Genomic DNA, 17,212 nt, shown 5'->3' with positions numbered 1-17,212 from the left:
TTGCTATGGGCAGTAGCTCTGGCATGCGCCAAAGAGCAATTGCTTAAAACACTGGTTCAGTGTTTTTGGCGCAGAATTTAGCCTTTGGAGTTAGTTGTATGAGTGAAATCGGACATTTTTATTTGTGATTGCTTAGATACTTGCGAACTGTTTTCTAAATCTGCAGCACTTGTGTATTGTGATGTATACCTGAGGGTGAAGTGCCGGCTAGCATCGCCTGATGACGATGAAGCAATTGGCGCTGTTTCTTACGGTATACTGAAGTCCTAAGCGATTTGTGAGTTTAGTAGAAATACATTCTCCTGTAGGAAACGTGATCTTTTGTCGTGGATTATTGTCATGGTTAAGCGAAGCGAAACTGCATTTTCGACTTATCACAGACCAACTTGTTAAGAATCTTTTGCTAGTTTTCTATGATACCAACATAGCATCCGTAATAGTCTTTCAGTGTTTTCATCATGGCTTGATAAAAGAATCAGCTTGCGAAGGTCAATGTACATGGTGGCATTACTAAAAGACTACACTGAGTACACATAAATTCATTAGCAGCATTGATAGAAGGATTATATTAGGAACTGGTTTATCTGTGTTGTGTAAGAGACAGTACTGTATATCAAAGATTATTGGCAGTAAGTTTCTTTGAACTTTATACAGTTTCCGCTCTTTTTTAAATGTACATTTTCGGCCAGGAGTGATTTAGCTTTAACTTTAGTTTGTTGGAAAGTGGTGGTTTTAGTAGACCAGAACCACTGATTCACTCTCAAATCGTTAACGGTGTTTGGAAATCACGAATCGTGTTAGTTATTGATTCTGGGGAGTAATCAATTGTGACTCAAGACCACGCTTACGACGTATGTGATCACCCGAGGACAAATGATTTTCAGAAGCGTGGGTAAAGCAAAAAAAAAAAAAAAAAAAACAAAAAAAAACAACAAAACAATAGCGCTGTTGTATAAACCATTACGTGACGCGTTTTAGATTTCAGTGAATATTTATTTCATTATGGGTGTTGGTGTTGACAAGATATTTCTCAAACCGATTAATTAGCCAAATATTAGGAAAAACCCTCGTAATATACATTATCCACGAGATTTTATACCGTTATGGATTAGTTTCGTAAAATGGACGATCCCGAATTTCTTAGCATAATTAATTCTTGGGATATTTTCACATATAAGTGTTGAGTAATTTGAGATAGGAATAATTCCGTGCATTAAGTGTTTAAGTCATGTTTGCTAGTATATGGGATGGTTTATCGACGTACAGTTTGGAAAAGAGTACTGATAATTCATACAAATGTGAAGCAAGAAAAGCACGCAAGTGTACTTTAAAGTCTCCTGAATGTATGGTCGTTTGTTATTAGAAAAGTATTTGTTGTATTTGCGCGTTTAAGAACCCTTCAGTGTATAGTGACTTTTGTCTTGAGGCCATTTGAAATAGGGCAAACACCGGCCTCATTTAAAGTATTTGTTTTCACTTCGCACAGTAGTGTGACCCCTTGCGTGTTATACTAGTCGTGAAAATGTATGATGCTATTGTTAAGAGATACAGATGTTCATGCTCATGCTTAGCGACTTTATTAAAATGCTGTGTTTCAAATTTGTTTTAGTGTACTGTGTACATTTCAACATGAAACTGACCGCTCTGGTGGCCTAAGTGGATGCCGTGGTCGCGGGGTCGAACCCCGGCCGAGTCATAACAAAGACTTATAAAAATGGTACTAGCAGCTGCCTCACTTGGCGTTCAGCATCAAGAGTTTAGTATCAGGACTAGTCGACCTGGTGTCAGGATAATGTGACTGTGGGACCACATTTTTGCGGCATGATGCCCCAGTGCTAGCCATCACTATAAACTACCACACTGCAGATATCGTCGCGATATGACCGAAAAATTGTTAAAGCCACGTTAAAAGTCTAAATAACACACACACACACACACACACACACACACACGCCCTTGAAACTTGATAATGGAACGGTCCTCCTAAATACTTCTAAGCCTGACGAAGCCTGACAAAACCTGACAGAGCAAAACAAAGACTGACAAAGCCACATAATGCCATGTAAAGTCAAACTTGAAAAGTGCATTTATATTGTTAATTATATTAATCAATACATTAACCAGTCCGAAAGACTAATAACCAACACAACTGTACCAAATTAAATGACCAAAAATTAAACAAAAAAGTTCGAATTCGAACAATTACGAAGTAATAATAAAGTCCGAAAAAGTCATATTTGAAACGTTTATGTTTTATAAATTGTTATTTTGACTGATTATCAATAGAGAATGCAGTTGAATGTAAGGCTGTTATGTCATAGACGACCACTACAACCTAAAATGACACTAACACGGGTGATGTGTTTATAATCATACTGAATCGTTCGTGTTGGACATGTATTCATCCAAGACTCCTCAGAAGGCCCTTTCTAACCAAACCTGTTGTAAATGGGACTAAATTTTACTCAGTGGTAAACTTCCTATATTACTGAATATGCATTGCATTTAGTAATATATTACATCAGTAGGTTAATTTTGTAATTTACATGAGAAAGTGTATTGGACTTTAATGAGTGAACTGCAAATTCCATATTTAGTATGTGAAGCCTTACCCGAAGCAGCTAATGAAGGTAATTCATGACGCATGTGTTATATATGTACCACCGGCTGTCACTCCAGTGTTAATTCAAGGTAATTCGTGACGCATGTGTTATATATGTACCACTGGCTGTCACTCCAGTGTTAATTCAAGGTAATTCATGACGCATGTGTTATATATGTACCACTGGCTGTCACTCCAGTGTTAATTCAAGGTAATTCATGACGCATGTGTTATATATGTACCACTGGTTGTCACTCCAGTGTTAATTCAAGATAATTCATGACGCATGTGTTATATATGTACCACCGGCTGTCACTCCAGTGTTAATTCAAGGTAATTCATGACTCATGTGTTATATATATGTACCACTGGCTGTCACTCCAGTGTTAATTCAAGATAATTCATGACGCATGTGTTATATATGTACCACCGGCTGTCACTCCAGTGTTAATTCAAGGTAATTCATGACTCATGCGTTATATATGTACCACCGGCTGTCACTCCAGTGTTAATTCAAGGCAATTCATGACGCATGTGTTATATATGTACCACCGGCTGTCACTCCAGTGTTACTATTGGTGAACATAATAATAGTTTGTTAAATGGATTTTAAAAAACAATACTATTTAAAAAGAAATAATACAACAACAGCACTAATCGCTGTTTTTTAAAAATATAAAACAAACCTCATATTATATTTTACTTAATATCATATTAAAAAATGTTTTGTTTTAATTGTTTTATGTACTTTATGCCAACGGAATATCGTTATGGAGATATCACATCGCCAGTCAGCTATTGCAATAAAAGATTTTATCGTGCATTTCCTTTTGTTATCTGACGGAAGGTCTTTTCAAGGACTTTAGGAATAAAATCTCCAAATTTAAAATGCATATTCTATCCGTACAAAATATGTTGGGAAGAAAAAGATCAGAAGTTTTCAAAGTTGAAGCGTTTGCATCAATTTCTGTGCTGACACAGTTCTGTGTCTTCTGGGCCTTGCCTGAAGATATGAAGACTAACACATAGCTTGGGCTTTTTGTTTCATCCTTGTCGCCATTAAAACGGCTCCTTGTCACCATTAAAACGGCTCCTTGTCACCATTAAAATGGCTCTTTGTCACCATTAAAACGGCTCCTTGTCACCATTAAAACGGCTCTTTTGTACATCATTCTTAATGTTCAGCAAGAATTTGAAATTTTAATATTTCAATGGCCGATATCTGTCATGTTGATATCCTAAGAAATCATATCGCCAACAAGCCACTGTTATGGACTTCTGAATAAAATTCCTTTTCTTTTATGTTAGAATATTCCTCGTCTGTCTCTTGTATGGGTTCATACACACTGGTGTTTCCGGAGGCAAAGCCAGAACTTGATAGACGATATTCAGCGCTCTTATAAACCCATGCCCGACTTCGACTCTCTCTGGAGAAATCGTCCCTGACAGCTCGAATTTCATTTCTTATTTCGTTCATGAAAGATTCATTCTTCCGGCTTAAAATCTCTTCCATGATTGATCGAAATTCTGGAATTAAGGTCTGGCGTAAGGTCCGTTCTAAACCTTGCTGACATTCCTTTGAGATTTCTGTAGCTTGATTTTCAATGATGGTTCTATAGGTTGCCATCAGCTCTGGATTAACAGTGGTATGCAAATGACTATTCTCGTATTCTTCCCTCATAGAACGTTGACCTTGACCTGCGAATTAAAGAGATTCATGTATACAAGTATGCGCTATATGTAAAATTCAATCTATGTCAGGGAGAAGCATTTTCTTTCGAACAAGAATTTACTGCTAACATGATTTTAACCCCTTGCTCCAAGTAGCTAAAGTGTGAATCAGTTGCACGTGGTAATTGTGCTAAGGCGGTCAGTGCTTTCTTATTATCCAATTTATCCATGACCTTGAACAATGCTACCCAGAAGCCACTTGGGGGGGGGGGGGGGCATAGTACGTATCTCACCATGGAACGGGGCTGATCTTGTTTATACATATATATTAGTTATGCAAGCTAGGTTACGTGTGTGTGTGTGTGTGTGTGTGTGTGTGTGTGTGATTTAGACTTTTGACGTAGCTTTAACAATTTTTCAGTCATATCGCTACAATGTCTGCAGTGTCGCAGTTTATAGTGATGTCTAGCACTGGGGCATAATGCTGCAGACATGTAGCATGATGTCCCACCCAGACACATTATCCTGACACCAGGCCGACTAGTCCTAACACTAACCTCTTATTGCTGAGCGCCAAGCGTGGCAGTTGTTAATACCATTTTTGTAAGTCTTTGTTATGACTCGGCCGGGGATAGAACCCACGAACTCCCGCATTCGAGGCTGACTCTCTAACCATTAGGTTAATTTTGTGGTACTCATTTCAGGTCTTTATATATATTATTGTAACTGGAAGTATGAAACTTGGCGAGCGATGCATTTTAATTAGTAATACGCCCTGATTACAAAAGTAGTTCGCTATGAACATATATCACGTTTTATTGACTTAGGTTACCTTTGTCTATAAAGGTCATTTGTTAAATTGTATTGACGCCAAGATCATCAAAATGGATGATTGCATTCAGACTCTTACAGTAAAGAATTTTATTGTTACCTACATTTCACACTTTAATGGCTTTGTTTAAAATCTTGCCGTTAGCTCATAGATTTGGCCATACTGTATAATACTGTTACACCTGTAATCATGACACTTGCCTAGGGAATGCATCTTGATGAATACTAGACTTTCACTACAAAAGCAGGTCAGCGTGACCCCTATTTGATGCTTTGCTGAGTTTGGTTATATTTGTGTTTTAACTGTTCGTACCCGAATACAAATATTCTATGCATTTCTCCTATTATCGCCACAAATATGTCACTGTGACCTACATTTCACATTTTACTGGCTGTTGTTAAGTTTTTGCGTTTATCCCATTACCACACATGTTTAGTGTATGTTATGTACATCTATCAATAATCATGAAACTTTAAGCGTGGGTGCATCTTAAAAATCGTAATTCTTTCATTTTAGTAATGGCCAATATAGCCATATTTAACACTTCACTCGTTTAATTTAAATTTTGTGTTTCGTGTTCATTTCTCAGGGAATGTTCATGCTAGAATTGCGAAGTGAACGATGATATACACATATGTGGCTATCCCATCCTTACAACAGAAGAAAGTCAACTTGACCTGTATTTCATCTTTAAGTGGCTTAGGTTAAATCGTTGTGTTTAGCTCATGACCAAACGAGTTGTTGGCATGTTATATGCCTATTATCCATTCACTGAATCACGAAACGTGGTCATTGCATGCATCTTGATAAGTCTATATTCCTATTGCAAAAATAAGCCATTGCGACCTATATTTCATGCTTCAATGATGGTATTTTGAAATTTTGTGTTTAAAGCATATTTATTAGGTGTTATGTTCAAACCATGAAACTTGATAATTGTTTGCATTTTTGTTGGTGCAACACACCTACAACCAAAGGAGGTCACGGTGACGTATATTTTATGCTTGACTAACATCGATGAAGTATATGTTTTCATGACCGCTTATATTCTTCCATGATATCTTTCTGATCAGACAGTTTGAAGCAGCGTAAATGTTTATTGAATGGCAAGCTGTAAATTTGGATGATTGTAAATCGTATATTGGGTAGATAAACATGGACAGGTAAACTTTCAATTGTACATGTAAATGATGAGCTGACTGCATGCTGAGTATGTATCATACGATACCTCATCAGTAGTGGCTAATCAAGGAAATTAGTGATGCATGAAATATGCATGTACTTTGGCTGTCAGTCCATGGTTAATAAAAGCCTTTGCTGGTCAGACATTAAAATCGGGCTTTAAGGGTTGACACGGATAACTTCTGACGATGACGGTAAGAACAATAATTTAGAAAAAAACAGTTCGAAAAGAAAACAATATCAATCTTTACACCCAGTAAAATCTGGCTTTAAGGGGTGGACACTGACAACTTTTGACGCTGACCGCAAGAACAATAATTTAGAAAAAAAAAACAGTTCGAAAAGAAAACAATATCAATCTTTACACCCAGTATAATCTGGCTTTAAGGGGTGGACACTGATAACTTCAGACGCTGACTGCAAGAACAATAATTTAGAAATAAACAACTCAAAAAAGAAAACAACATAAATCTTTAGTTATTATCATCTCATTATCGTACTTTAACTTTTATATCATAAGACGGAATGTTTTGTTTTATTGTTCTTTGTCATTTATGGTTGATAGGCGGGTAGACAGATTGTACATCATACGTTAAAATATTTTTTTTAAAAAGTTTCTTGACGAACTTAAGTTAGAAAGGAACCATCACTATGTTGTCCTAATCACTCTACTCTGAGCTTATCTTGGATAAGATAATTCATGTTTACAGTGGTTACCATGGCTACTAAAAGAAGAGGTGAGCCATATGCTCGTTCATTACTTTCTGATTAAAGTGTAGATGATGAATTAGTCAAGTGACTCACAAGGCCTAAAATTTGGGAATACTCTGTCGAAGAGTTTAACATAGAATTGTTTCATGAAAAGTTACAAATAATGATCTTTATGACAGTTGTTGTTGTTGTGGTGTTTAATGCCATTTTTCAGCACACGATAGGCTATACATGGCGGCCAGTATTAATGTTGGAGGAAGAATCCGGGAAAACCCCAGAAAGAACCACCGACCCACGAGAAGCTACTGGCAAGCTTTCTCAGATACCCACAATGGCTAAATCCGAGACTCGAACCGCCGCAGACAGAGGTGAGCTGGCAGTGCTCCGTAACGGAGAGCGCTTTAGACCACTCGGCCACTCGGGTCCCCCGATCTTTATGACAAAGAAGTGTTTCTAAATGGCGATACATGTATTAAGCCAATTTTCACTCTTTCTAAACTTACAAATATCATACTCAGTATTTGCTTTGCCCGAAAACTATCAAAAATAAAGTTTCATATTGTAACGAAAACTATTATTACAAATGTAAGCAATTCTAAGGTGTCACGATTATTACAAATGTAAGCAATTCCAAGGTGTCACGATTATTACAAATGTAAGTAATTCTAAGGTGTCACTATTATTACAAATGTAAGCAATTCCAAGGTGTCACGATTATTACAAATGTAAGCTATTCTAAGGTGTCAGAATTTAAGTAAACCTGCTTTGTTTCTGCAGCTAAAAGTACATAAGATTTTGTTTAAAACAAGACTGTCGTGCAGTCACTGTTTACAATTTGTTATATTTCCAAACCAATTGATCGATCTTCTTTGCACAGGCTATCAAACTCAGTTACATATATTTCCCTTGAGGAACATCATATATGAAGCCTCTAATAAAATTTAGTGTATATTAAATAAGTAAACATTTAAACCTTTTACACACAGTCAGTTAATAAACCTTGTGAATTATCAGCTTTATAATGTTATTAGTTCAAATAAAGCCTCGGTGCTTCTTCTCCAAGCTCTTCATCATAAACTTCAATCTTCTGGACATGTTAAAAACCTCCAATGTCCAGTAGCATGCGCACTGTAATTGAAACTACCTGATTTAATTTCATTCGTATTGACTAAAGAAAAGAAAAACATAGGGGGTTAATTTCATCAAATAAATTATGGAATAGACATTTTGACAATGATATATCCAGACCATTTAAATAATCTAAGACTTTCAATGCAGTGGCTTTAAACTTGGCTGAATGAAACTATTGATGGAAGTGATTACAAATTTTAAATCACTCAGGCAAGAAAACCAGCTGAGGTAATTAAATGCTCTTTTTAGCGTCTTTGATGCGCTAAATATTTTCACAAAATATGGTATCAAAATTAGAAACAACAATTTGCCTCGAATCGTACGTGTTTCTTAAGATGTAGGCGTGCGATTCGAAACAAGGTTTTACCCGTAATTTGTTTTACTATAAACAATACTTCGAGATAACGATGTTGTGCACCTAAGACATTGAATTAGCAAGTATTTCGCTTGGTTGGTGTGTGTCTGCGGAGCTCTAATTGTTTTCAGCACTTCAGCCAATTGTTACATTCGGTCTAGAACTGTAGCTTTAACGGGAATGGCCGAGTCCCGTCTTGGTTAAGATTTTGGCGAGTTGCTATTTATATCTGTATTTCCTTGATTATTCTGGGTGTTTTGTGTTTGGTAGGACTACTGCTGATTATCAGTATGTCAATGTTTTACCCAGTAATGTGTCACATTTTGACTGTGTGTGTGTGTGTGTGTATGTGTGTGTGTGTGTGTGCGTGTGTGTGTGTGTGTGGTTTTAGGGTTTTACAATGTATACTTCGGCTTTTAATTTTAAGTTGTAAGGTAAATTCTTATTATACGTTCTTTACTTTCATCAAATCACCAAGTTATGATATGTTTTCTTTTCAGAGCTGTTATTTATTAATAATGTTTACACTGTATGTGCTGAAACTTGGTTAATGATGTAGGTGTTACATATCTTCAGCAGTTAAAAAATAGATGGGGTTAGTGATTAGGAAGAGTTATAAAACCTAGAATATTGTCATATAAAATAATTTCAAACCGTCAAATGATGCGGTGCTTCGATTGCTCTTGTTCTGCTAATTAATGTCCCTTGTTGTCTTTACAAAAAGCTTACCATGTGAATCCACAAGCCGTGACAGCTAGATAACCTATCTGTTTTAATCATGCTGACCGTACGAGCACGCCTAACTTCATCAAAAATTGTAATACACAGTGCCTAATATTGCTAGAGATCTTGTAAAATAAAGATGCAAATTATACAAAAGAATGCAAATAGCGTGCTTGATTGTGCACTAATTGAGACAATGTTTGTAAAGATATGGTCTACTAATTAGCTGATTGTGTGCTAATCGAGACGATGTATTGTAAAGATATGGTCTACTGATTAGATGATTGTGTGCTAATCCAGACGAAGTATTGTAAAGATATGGTCTACTAATTAGCTGATTGTGCGCTAATCGAGACGATGTATTGTAAAGATATGGTCTACTAATTAGTTGATTGTGTGCTAATCCAGACGATTTATTGTTAAGATATGGTCTACTAATTAGACGATTTATTGTAAAGATATAGTCTACTAATTAGTTGATTGTGTGCTAATCCAGACGATTTATTGTTAAGATATGGTCTACTAATTAGACGATTTATTGTAAAGATATAGTCTACTAATTAGTTGATTGTGTGCTAATCCAGACGATTTATTGTAAAGATATGGTCTACTGATTAGTTGATTGTGTGCTAATCCAGACGAAGTATTGTAAAGATATGGTCTACTAATTAGACGATTTATTGTAAAGATATAGTCTACTAATTAGTTGATTGTGTGCTAATCGAGACGAGGTATTGTAAAGATATGGTCCACTAATTAGTTGATTGTGTACTAATCCAGACGATTTATTGTTAAGATATGGTCTACTAATTAGACGATTTATTGTAAAGATATAGTCTACTAATTAGTTGATTGTGTGCTAATCCAGACGATTTATTGTTAAGATATGGTCTACTAATTAGACGATTTATTGTAAAGATATAGTCTACTAATTAGTTGATTGTGTGCTAATCGAGACGAGGTATTGTAAAGATATGGTCTACTAATTAGTTGATTGTGTGCTAATCCAGACGAAGTATTGTAAAGATATGGTCTACTAATTAGACGATTTATTGTAAAGATATAGTCTACTAATTAGTTGATTGTGTGCTAATCGAGACGAGGTATTATAAAGATATGGTCTACTGATTAGTTGATTGTGTGCTAATCCAGACGATTTATTGTTAAGATATGGTCTACTGATTAGTTGATTGTGTGCTAATCCAGACGATTTATTGCAAAGATATGGTCTACTGATTAGTTGATTGTGTGCTAATCCAGACGATTTATTGTAAAGATATGGTCTACTAATTAGTTGATTGTGTGCTAATCCAGACGATTTATTGTTAAGATATGGTCTACTGATTAGTTGATTGTGTGCTAATCCAGACGATTTATTGTAAAGATATGGTCTACTGATTAGTTGATTGTGTGCTAATCCAGACGAAGTATTGTAAAGATATAGTCTACTAATTAGTTGATTGTGTGCTAATCGAGACGAGGTATTGTAAAGATATGGTCTACTAATTAGTTGATTGTGTGCTAATCCAGACGAAGTATTGTAAAGATATGGTCTACTAATTAGACGATTTATTGTAAAGATATAGTCTACTAATTAGTTGATTGTGTGCTAATCCAGACGATTTATTGTTAAGATATGGTCTACTAATCAGACGATTTATTGTAAAGATATAGTCTACTAATTAGTTGATTGTGTGCTAATCGAGACGAGGTATTGTAAAGATATGGTCTACTGATTAGTTGATTGTGTGCTAATCCAGACAATTTATTGTTAAGATATGGTCTACTGATTAGTTGATTGTGTGCTAATCCAGACGATTTATTGTAAAGATATGGTCTACTAATTAGTTGATTGTGTGCTAATCCAGACGATTTATTGTAAAGATATGGTCTACTGATTAGTTGATTGTGTGCTAATCCAGACGAAGTATTGTAAAGATATGGTCTACTAATTAGACGATTTATTGTAAAGATATAGTCTACTAATTAGTTGATTGTGTGCTAATCGAGACGAGGTATTGTAAAGATATGGTCTACTAATTAGTTGATTGTGTGCTAATCCAGACGAAGTATTGTAAAGATATGGTCTACTAATTAGACGATTTATTGTAAAGATATAGTCTACTAATTAGTTGATTGTGTGCTAATCCAGACGATTTATTGTTAAGATATGGTCTACTAATTAGACGATTTATTGTAAAGATATAGTCTACTAATTAGTTGATTGTGTGCTAATCGAGACGAGGTATTGTAAAGATATGGTCTACTGATTAGTTGATTGTGTGCTAATCCAGACGATTTATTGTTAAGATATGGTCTACTGATTAGTTGATTGTGTGCTAATCCAGACGATTTATTGTAAAGATATGGTCTACTAATTAGTTGATTGTGTGCTAATCCAGACGATTTATTGTAAAGATATGGTCTACTGATTAGTTGATTGTGTGCTAATCCAGACGATTTATTGTTAAGATATGGTCTACTGATTAGTTGATTGTGTGCTAATCCAGACGATTTATTGTTAAGATATGGTCTACTGATTAGTTGACTGTGTGCTAATCCAGACGATTTATTGTAAAGATATGGTCTACTGATTAGCTGATTGTGTGCTAATCCAGACGATTTATTGTAAAGATATGGTCTACTGATTAGTTGATTGTGTGCTAATCCAGACGATTTATTGTTAAGATATGGTCTACTAATTAGTTGATTGTGTGCTAATCCAGACGATTTATTGTTAAGATATGGTCTACTGATTAGTTGATTGTATGCTAATCCAGACGATTTATTGTAAAGATATGGTCTACTAATTAGTTGATTGTGTGCTAATCCAGGCGAAGTATTGTAAAGATATGGTCTACTAATTAGACGATTTATTGTAAAGATATAGTCTACTAATTAGTTGATTGTGTGCTAATCGAGACGAGGTATTGTAAAGATATGGTCTACTAATTAGTTGATTGTGTGCTAATCCAGACGATTTATTGTTAAGATATGGTCTACTAATTAGACGATTTATTGTAAAGATATAGTCTACTAATTAGTTGATTGTGTGCTAATCGAGACGAGGTGTTGTAAAGATATGGTCTACTAATTAGTTGATTGTGTGCTAATCCAGACGATTTATTGTTAAGATATGGTCTACTAATTAGACGATTTATTGTAAAGATATAGTCTACTAATTAGTTGATTGTGTGCTAATCGAGACGAGGTATTGTAAAGATATGGTCTACTAATTAGTTGATTGTGTGCTAATCCAGACGATTTATTGTTAAGATATGGTCTACTAATTAGACGATTTATTGTAAAGATATAGTCTACTAATTAGTTGATTGTGTGCTAATCGAGACGAGGTATTGTAAAGATATGGTCTACTAATTAGTTGATTGTGTGCTAATCCAGACGATTTATTGTTAAGATATGGTCTACTAATTAGACGATTTATTGTAAAGATATAGTCTACTAATTAGTTGATTGTGTGCTAATCGAGACGAGGTATTGTAAAGATATGGTCTACTAATTAGTTGATTGTGTGCTAATCCAGACGATTTATTGTTAAGATATGGTCTACTAATTAGACGATTTATTGTAAAGATATAGTCTACTAATTAGTTGATTGTGTGCTAATCGAGACGAGGTATTGTAAAGATATGGTCTACTGATTAGTTGATTGTGTGCTAATCCAGACGATTTATTGTTAAGATATGGTCTACTAATTAGACGATTTATTGTAAAGATATGGTCTACTAATTAGTTGATTGTGTGCTAATCGAGACAATGTATCATAAATATATGGTCTACTAATTAGAAAATGTAAGTATATGGTCTACTAATTAGTTTATATTTATACCTAGGTGTCCAAATTCGTTTGTCTCCAAATCGTCGATGCACAGCTGCAATTCCCTAATACTTTTCTGCAGCTCCTCTTCTATATTTTCGTAATATCGTTTTGGTTTGAGTCTCGCTGGTCTTTGTTCAGAAGATTGAAAACAAGCAAGATCTCCGGACGACAAAGTCTCTGAAAACAAACCAGGTGTCTATATAGACAAGTTGTAAAAGATCTCCAAAAGACAAGGTGTCTGGAAACAAGAAGGGTGTCTGTATTATAACTTTTAACAGAATTCTGATTACATAAAAAATTTAAACAAGGTGGGACTGTTTCTGATGTCTTCGTCACCTAAAAGGGCGCAAACGTCAGTTATGGTAAAATGAGAATCTTAAAAACAAAACGATACCTTTCGAGACATGAATGTGCTTCAAAGTAAGTTAAATCCACTGAGTCATATTTGAGTGCTGATGCTGCTAGTATGTTCAACAGAAGTTAATGGAATGGTGTTCACCAACACAAACATGGCGTAGAAAACATCGAGGTTTAAAACGGGGACTTAACGGGGACTTACCTGTCTTTCCCCTAATATGATCATGTTTTACACCTATTAGTACACTTGCGTAGTTTGCTTGCTGCTTTGGCATGCAATCAAGCGTAAGAAAAATGACTTTATTTTTAACTTTTTATTCATTCAGATATTTTTTAATGACGATAGTAGTATAAGGGGTGAGATTAGCGACAATGGGAATTAGCATTAAAAACACCCCCTGGGTAAGATTAGCGACAATGGAAATTTAACATTAACCACCCTGGGTAAGATTAGCGACAATGGAAATTTAACATGGGCAAAAAACCCTGTGTAAGATTAGCGACAATGGAATTTAACATTGGAGAAAGGGAAAAAAAAGGAAATATTGAGATTAGCGACAAAGGCATTCGAACAATGGAAAAAAAAATATCGATTCTAGGGACAAAGGCAATTGAACATGGGGAATAGAGTTTGGGTCTGTCTAGGGACAAGGGGAATTGAAGATGGGAATAGAGTTTGGGTTTGTCTAGGGACAAAGGGGAATTGAACATGTTAGAAAGAAAAAAAACTACTTTAGGGACAAGGGGAATTGAAAATGGGATTTTTTTTTTTTTAAATTTTTTTTTAAATTTAAATTTAAATTTAAAAAAGGGGTAGGCAATTGAAAAGTCATTCTCTTTTCGAGAAATATGGGTGGCCCTGAAAAGGGCCTTTGGTTTTTCTTCTTCTTCTTCTGCTTCTAATTTCTTCTTTTTCTCCACCAACTTCTTATTTTCTCTACTACACTCTTTTTCTTCTTTTTTTCTCCTCCTCTTCTTTCTTCTTCTCTTCCTCCTCTTCTTTCTTCCTCTTCTCATTTTCTTCTTCTTTTTCAATTTTTTCATTCCATTTTCGTATTCTTATCCTTTCCTCTTCATCCTCCTTCTCCTCCTTTATCTCTTTCATGACACCACTTATTATGTCCTTTACTTTTCTTAAGTTATTAATTTCCATCTTTAGTCGATGGAGACTATAGGAATAGTGGTCTTCATTGAGTCTCACTAACATCTGCTCCATTATTCCTAAATTGTCTAAAACGTCTTGTAATTTTTGCATTTTGTCAAGGTGGTTCGAAGCCATCTTCTTTGTAGAATGGTTTGAACGACGAATACTGTGGGTTCTTAATCGAGACAATGTATCATAAATATATGGTCTACTAATTAGAAAATGTAAGTATATGGTCTACTAATTAGTTTATATTTATACCTAGGTGTCGAAATTCGTTTGTCTCCAAATCGTCGATGCACAGCTGCAATTCCCTAATACTTTTCTGCAGCTCCTCTTCTATATTTTCGTAATATCGTTTTGGTTTGAGTCTCGCTGGTCTTTGTTCAGAAGATTGAAAACAAGCAAGATCTCCGGACGACAAAGTCTCTGAAAACAAACCAGGTGTCTATATAGACAAGTTGTAAAAGATCTCCAAAAGACAAGGTGTCTGGAAACAAGAAGGGTGTCTGTATTATAACTTTTAACAGAATTCTGATTACATAAAAAATTTAAACAAGGTGGGACTGTTTCTGATGTCTTCGTCACCTAAAAGGGCGCAAACGTCAATTATGGTAAAATGAGAATCTTAAAAACAAAACGATACCTTTCGAGACATGAATGTGCTTCAAAGTAAGTTAAATCCACTGAGTCATATTTGAGTGCTGATGCTGCTAGTATGTTCAACAGAAGTTAATGGAATGGTGTTCACCAACACAAACATGGCGTAGAAAACATCGAGGTTTAAAACGGGGACTTAACGGGGATTTACCTGTCTTTCCCCTAATATGATCATGTTTTACACCTATTAGTACACTTGCGTAGTTTGCTTGCTGCTTTGGCATGCAATCAAGCGTAAGAAAAATGACTTTATTTTTAACTTTTTATTCATTCAGATATTTTTTAATGACGATAGTAGTATAAGGGGTGAGATTAGCGACAATGGGAATTAGCATTAAAAACACCCCCTGGGTAAGATTAGCGACAATGGAAATTTAACATTAACCACCCTGGGTAAGATTAGCGACAATGGAAATTTAACATGGGCAAAAAACCCTGTGTAAGATTAGCGACAATGGAATTTAACATTGGAGAAAGGGAAAAAAAGGAAATATTGAGATTAGCGACAAAGGCATTCGAACAATGGAAAAAAAAATATCGATTCTAGGGACAAAGGCAATTGAACATGGGGAATAGAGTTTGGGTCTGTCTAGGGACAAGGGGAATTGAACATGGGAAAAGAGTTTGGGTTTGTCTAGGGACAAAGGGGAATTGAACATGTTAGAAAAAAAAACTACTTTAGGGACAAGGGGAATTGAACATGGGATTTTTTATTTTTTTTTAATTTTTATAAAGGGGTAGGCAATCGAAAGGCTATCTGTTTTCGAGAAATGTGGGTGGCCCTGAAAAGGGCCTTTGGATTTATGTTAATATTAATATTAACATAGACGGCATCTGTCACATCTTCTTCTTCTTAAACTCCTTCTAACTGCAGGTCCATACACAAGTACCCCCTTGAGGCATCCTTGTCTTTCTATGTAAACTCTTCTCATCCATAGACTAGTATCTGTCCTATCAACAACAGTCCACTTGGACCGGACATACATGAGCATGTCCGTCCTAAACATCATTGAAGACACAAGGCTGGATGATTCAACTGTGGTCCACATCGTGAGGCGACGAGAACAGGTGAATCAATGCAGTGAACTGCGCTTATTTATAGGGAGAGGAAGGATTGAAACGGATTGAGTTCATTCACCAATCCGAACACGCGTTACAAAATTCAGTCAGTCCGCATCCAATCCGAAGAGAGCAGTCTGTGACGTCATGTGGTCTATATAGATTCGCTAGCGCCTGTGTGCTGTCAATCTATGCGACAGTGATTCAACATGACGGAAATTCAGAAAACGATTCATTGGGGTGCACCAGCAGTGGAGACCGCCCAAGGGAACCCGGACTTACTTTCAGAAGAGGTACATTGGGATTTTGTGGATTTTCTTACCTCGCAAGAATTTGTTCCGGAACCTTCGTCTCATTCTTCATTACCGCAAGTGGAGAATTTTAGACAGAGACAGAAAGAAGAATTGGAGAAATTTATGCAACGACAAAAGGAAGCGGAACAAGCTTTTCTCCTACAGCAACAGCAACAGCAACAAGAAGAGGTAAGAAAAAAACAACAACAAGAAGTAGCAGCAAAGAAACAAGAGGGTGAAAATCAAACGGCTACGGTACTGTTGGACATTTTAGCGGAGTTAAGAAGTCTGAAACAAATGTATCAGACTTCTTTATCACGACCGAAGAGAATACGACCTTCCCGAGCTAAACACGCCAACCCTGTGACTAAGCCTATCGTACCACCCTTAGTGATTTCAACCCAATCATCATCATCAGAAGTAGGCCTCGGCCGTGGCAAAGGCTTAAGACAGTTAAAGTTGATTGCTTAAACTCACCCCTACACCAAAAAAGGCCCTTTTCAGGGCCACCCACTTCTCTCGAAAAGAGATAGCCTTTCAATTTGCCAATAACTCAAAAATCAACAAAAAAAAAAAAAACATTTTACCCTTATAGTACATGTCTGTGTATGAGTGCGTGAGTGTAGCTTCTTATTTTAAAATCAAAACTCA

General features: G+C 35.8%; 1 protein-coding gene across 5 annotated transcripts in view; it reads right to left on the bottom strand.

Annotated features, from left to right (window-relative positions):
- Positions 1-948: 948 nt before the first annotated feature.
- Positions 949-17,212, bottom strand: part of LOC149800229 (uncharacterized) — a 104,460-nt gene continuing 88,196 nt past the window's right edge. For all 5 annotated transcript variants that reach the window (XM_089959796.1, XM_089959794.1, XM_089959798.1 and 2 more), the window contains 3 exons: positions 14,811-14,978; positions 13,058-13,225; positions 949-4,300 (listed from right to left, as the gene is read on the bottom strand). In XM_089959796.1, coding sequence (XP_089815922.1) covers positions 3,849-4,300; positions 13,058-13,225; positions 14,811-14,978 — 788 coding nt within the window. In that variant the 3' untranslated portion in view covers positions 949-3,848. The remainder of the gene's footprint in view (positions 4,301-13,057; positions 13,226-14,810; positions 14,979-17,212) is intronic.

Source organism: Sinohyriopsis cumingii, chromosome 5, assembly GCF_028554795.1.
Source record: "Sinohyriopsis cumingii isolate HCF-2022 chromosome 5, ASM2855479v2, whole genome shotgun sequence".
NCBI classification, from domain to species: domain Eukaryota; kingdom Metazoa; phylum Mollusca; class Bivalvia; order Unionida; family Unionidae; genus Sinohyriopsis; species Sinohyriopsis cumingii.
This window is presented reverse-complemented; position numbering and strand designations above follow the sequence as displayed.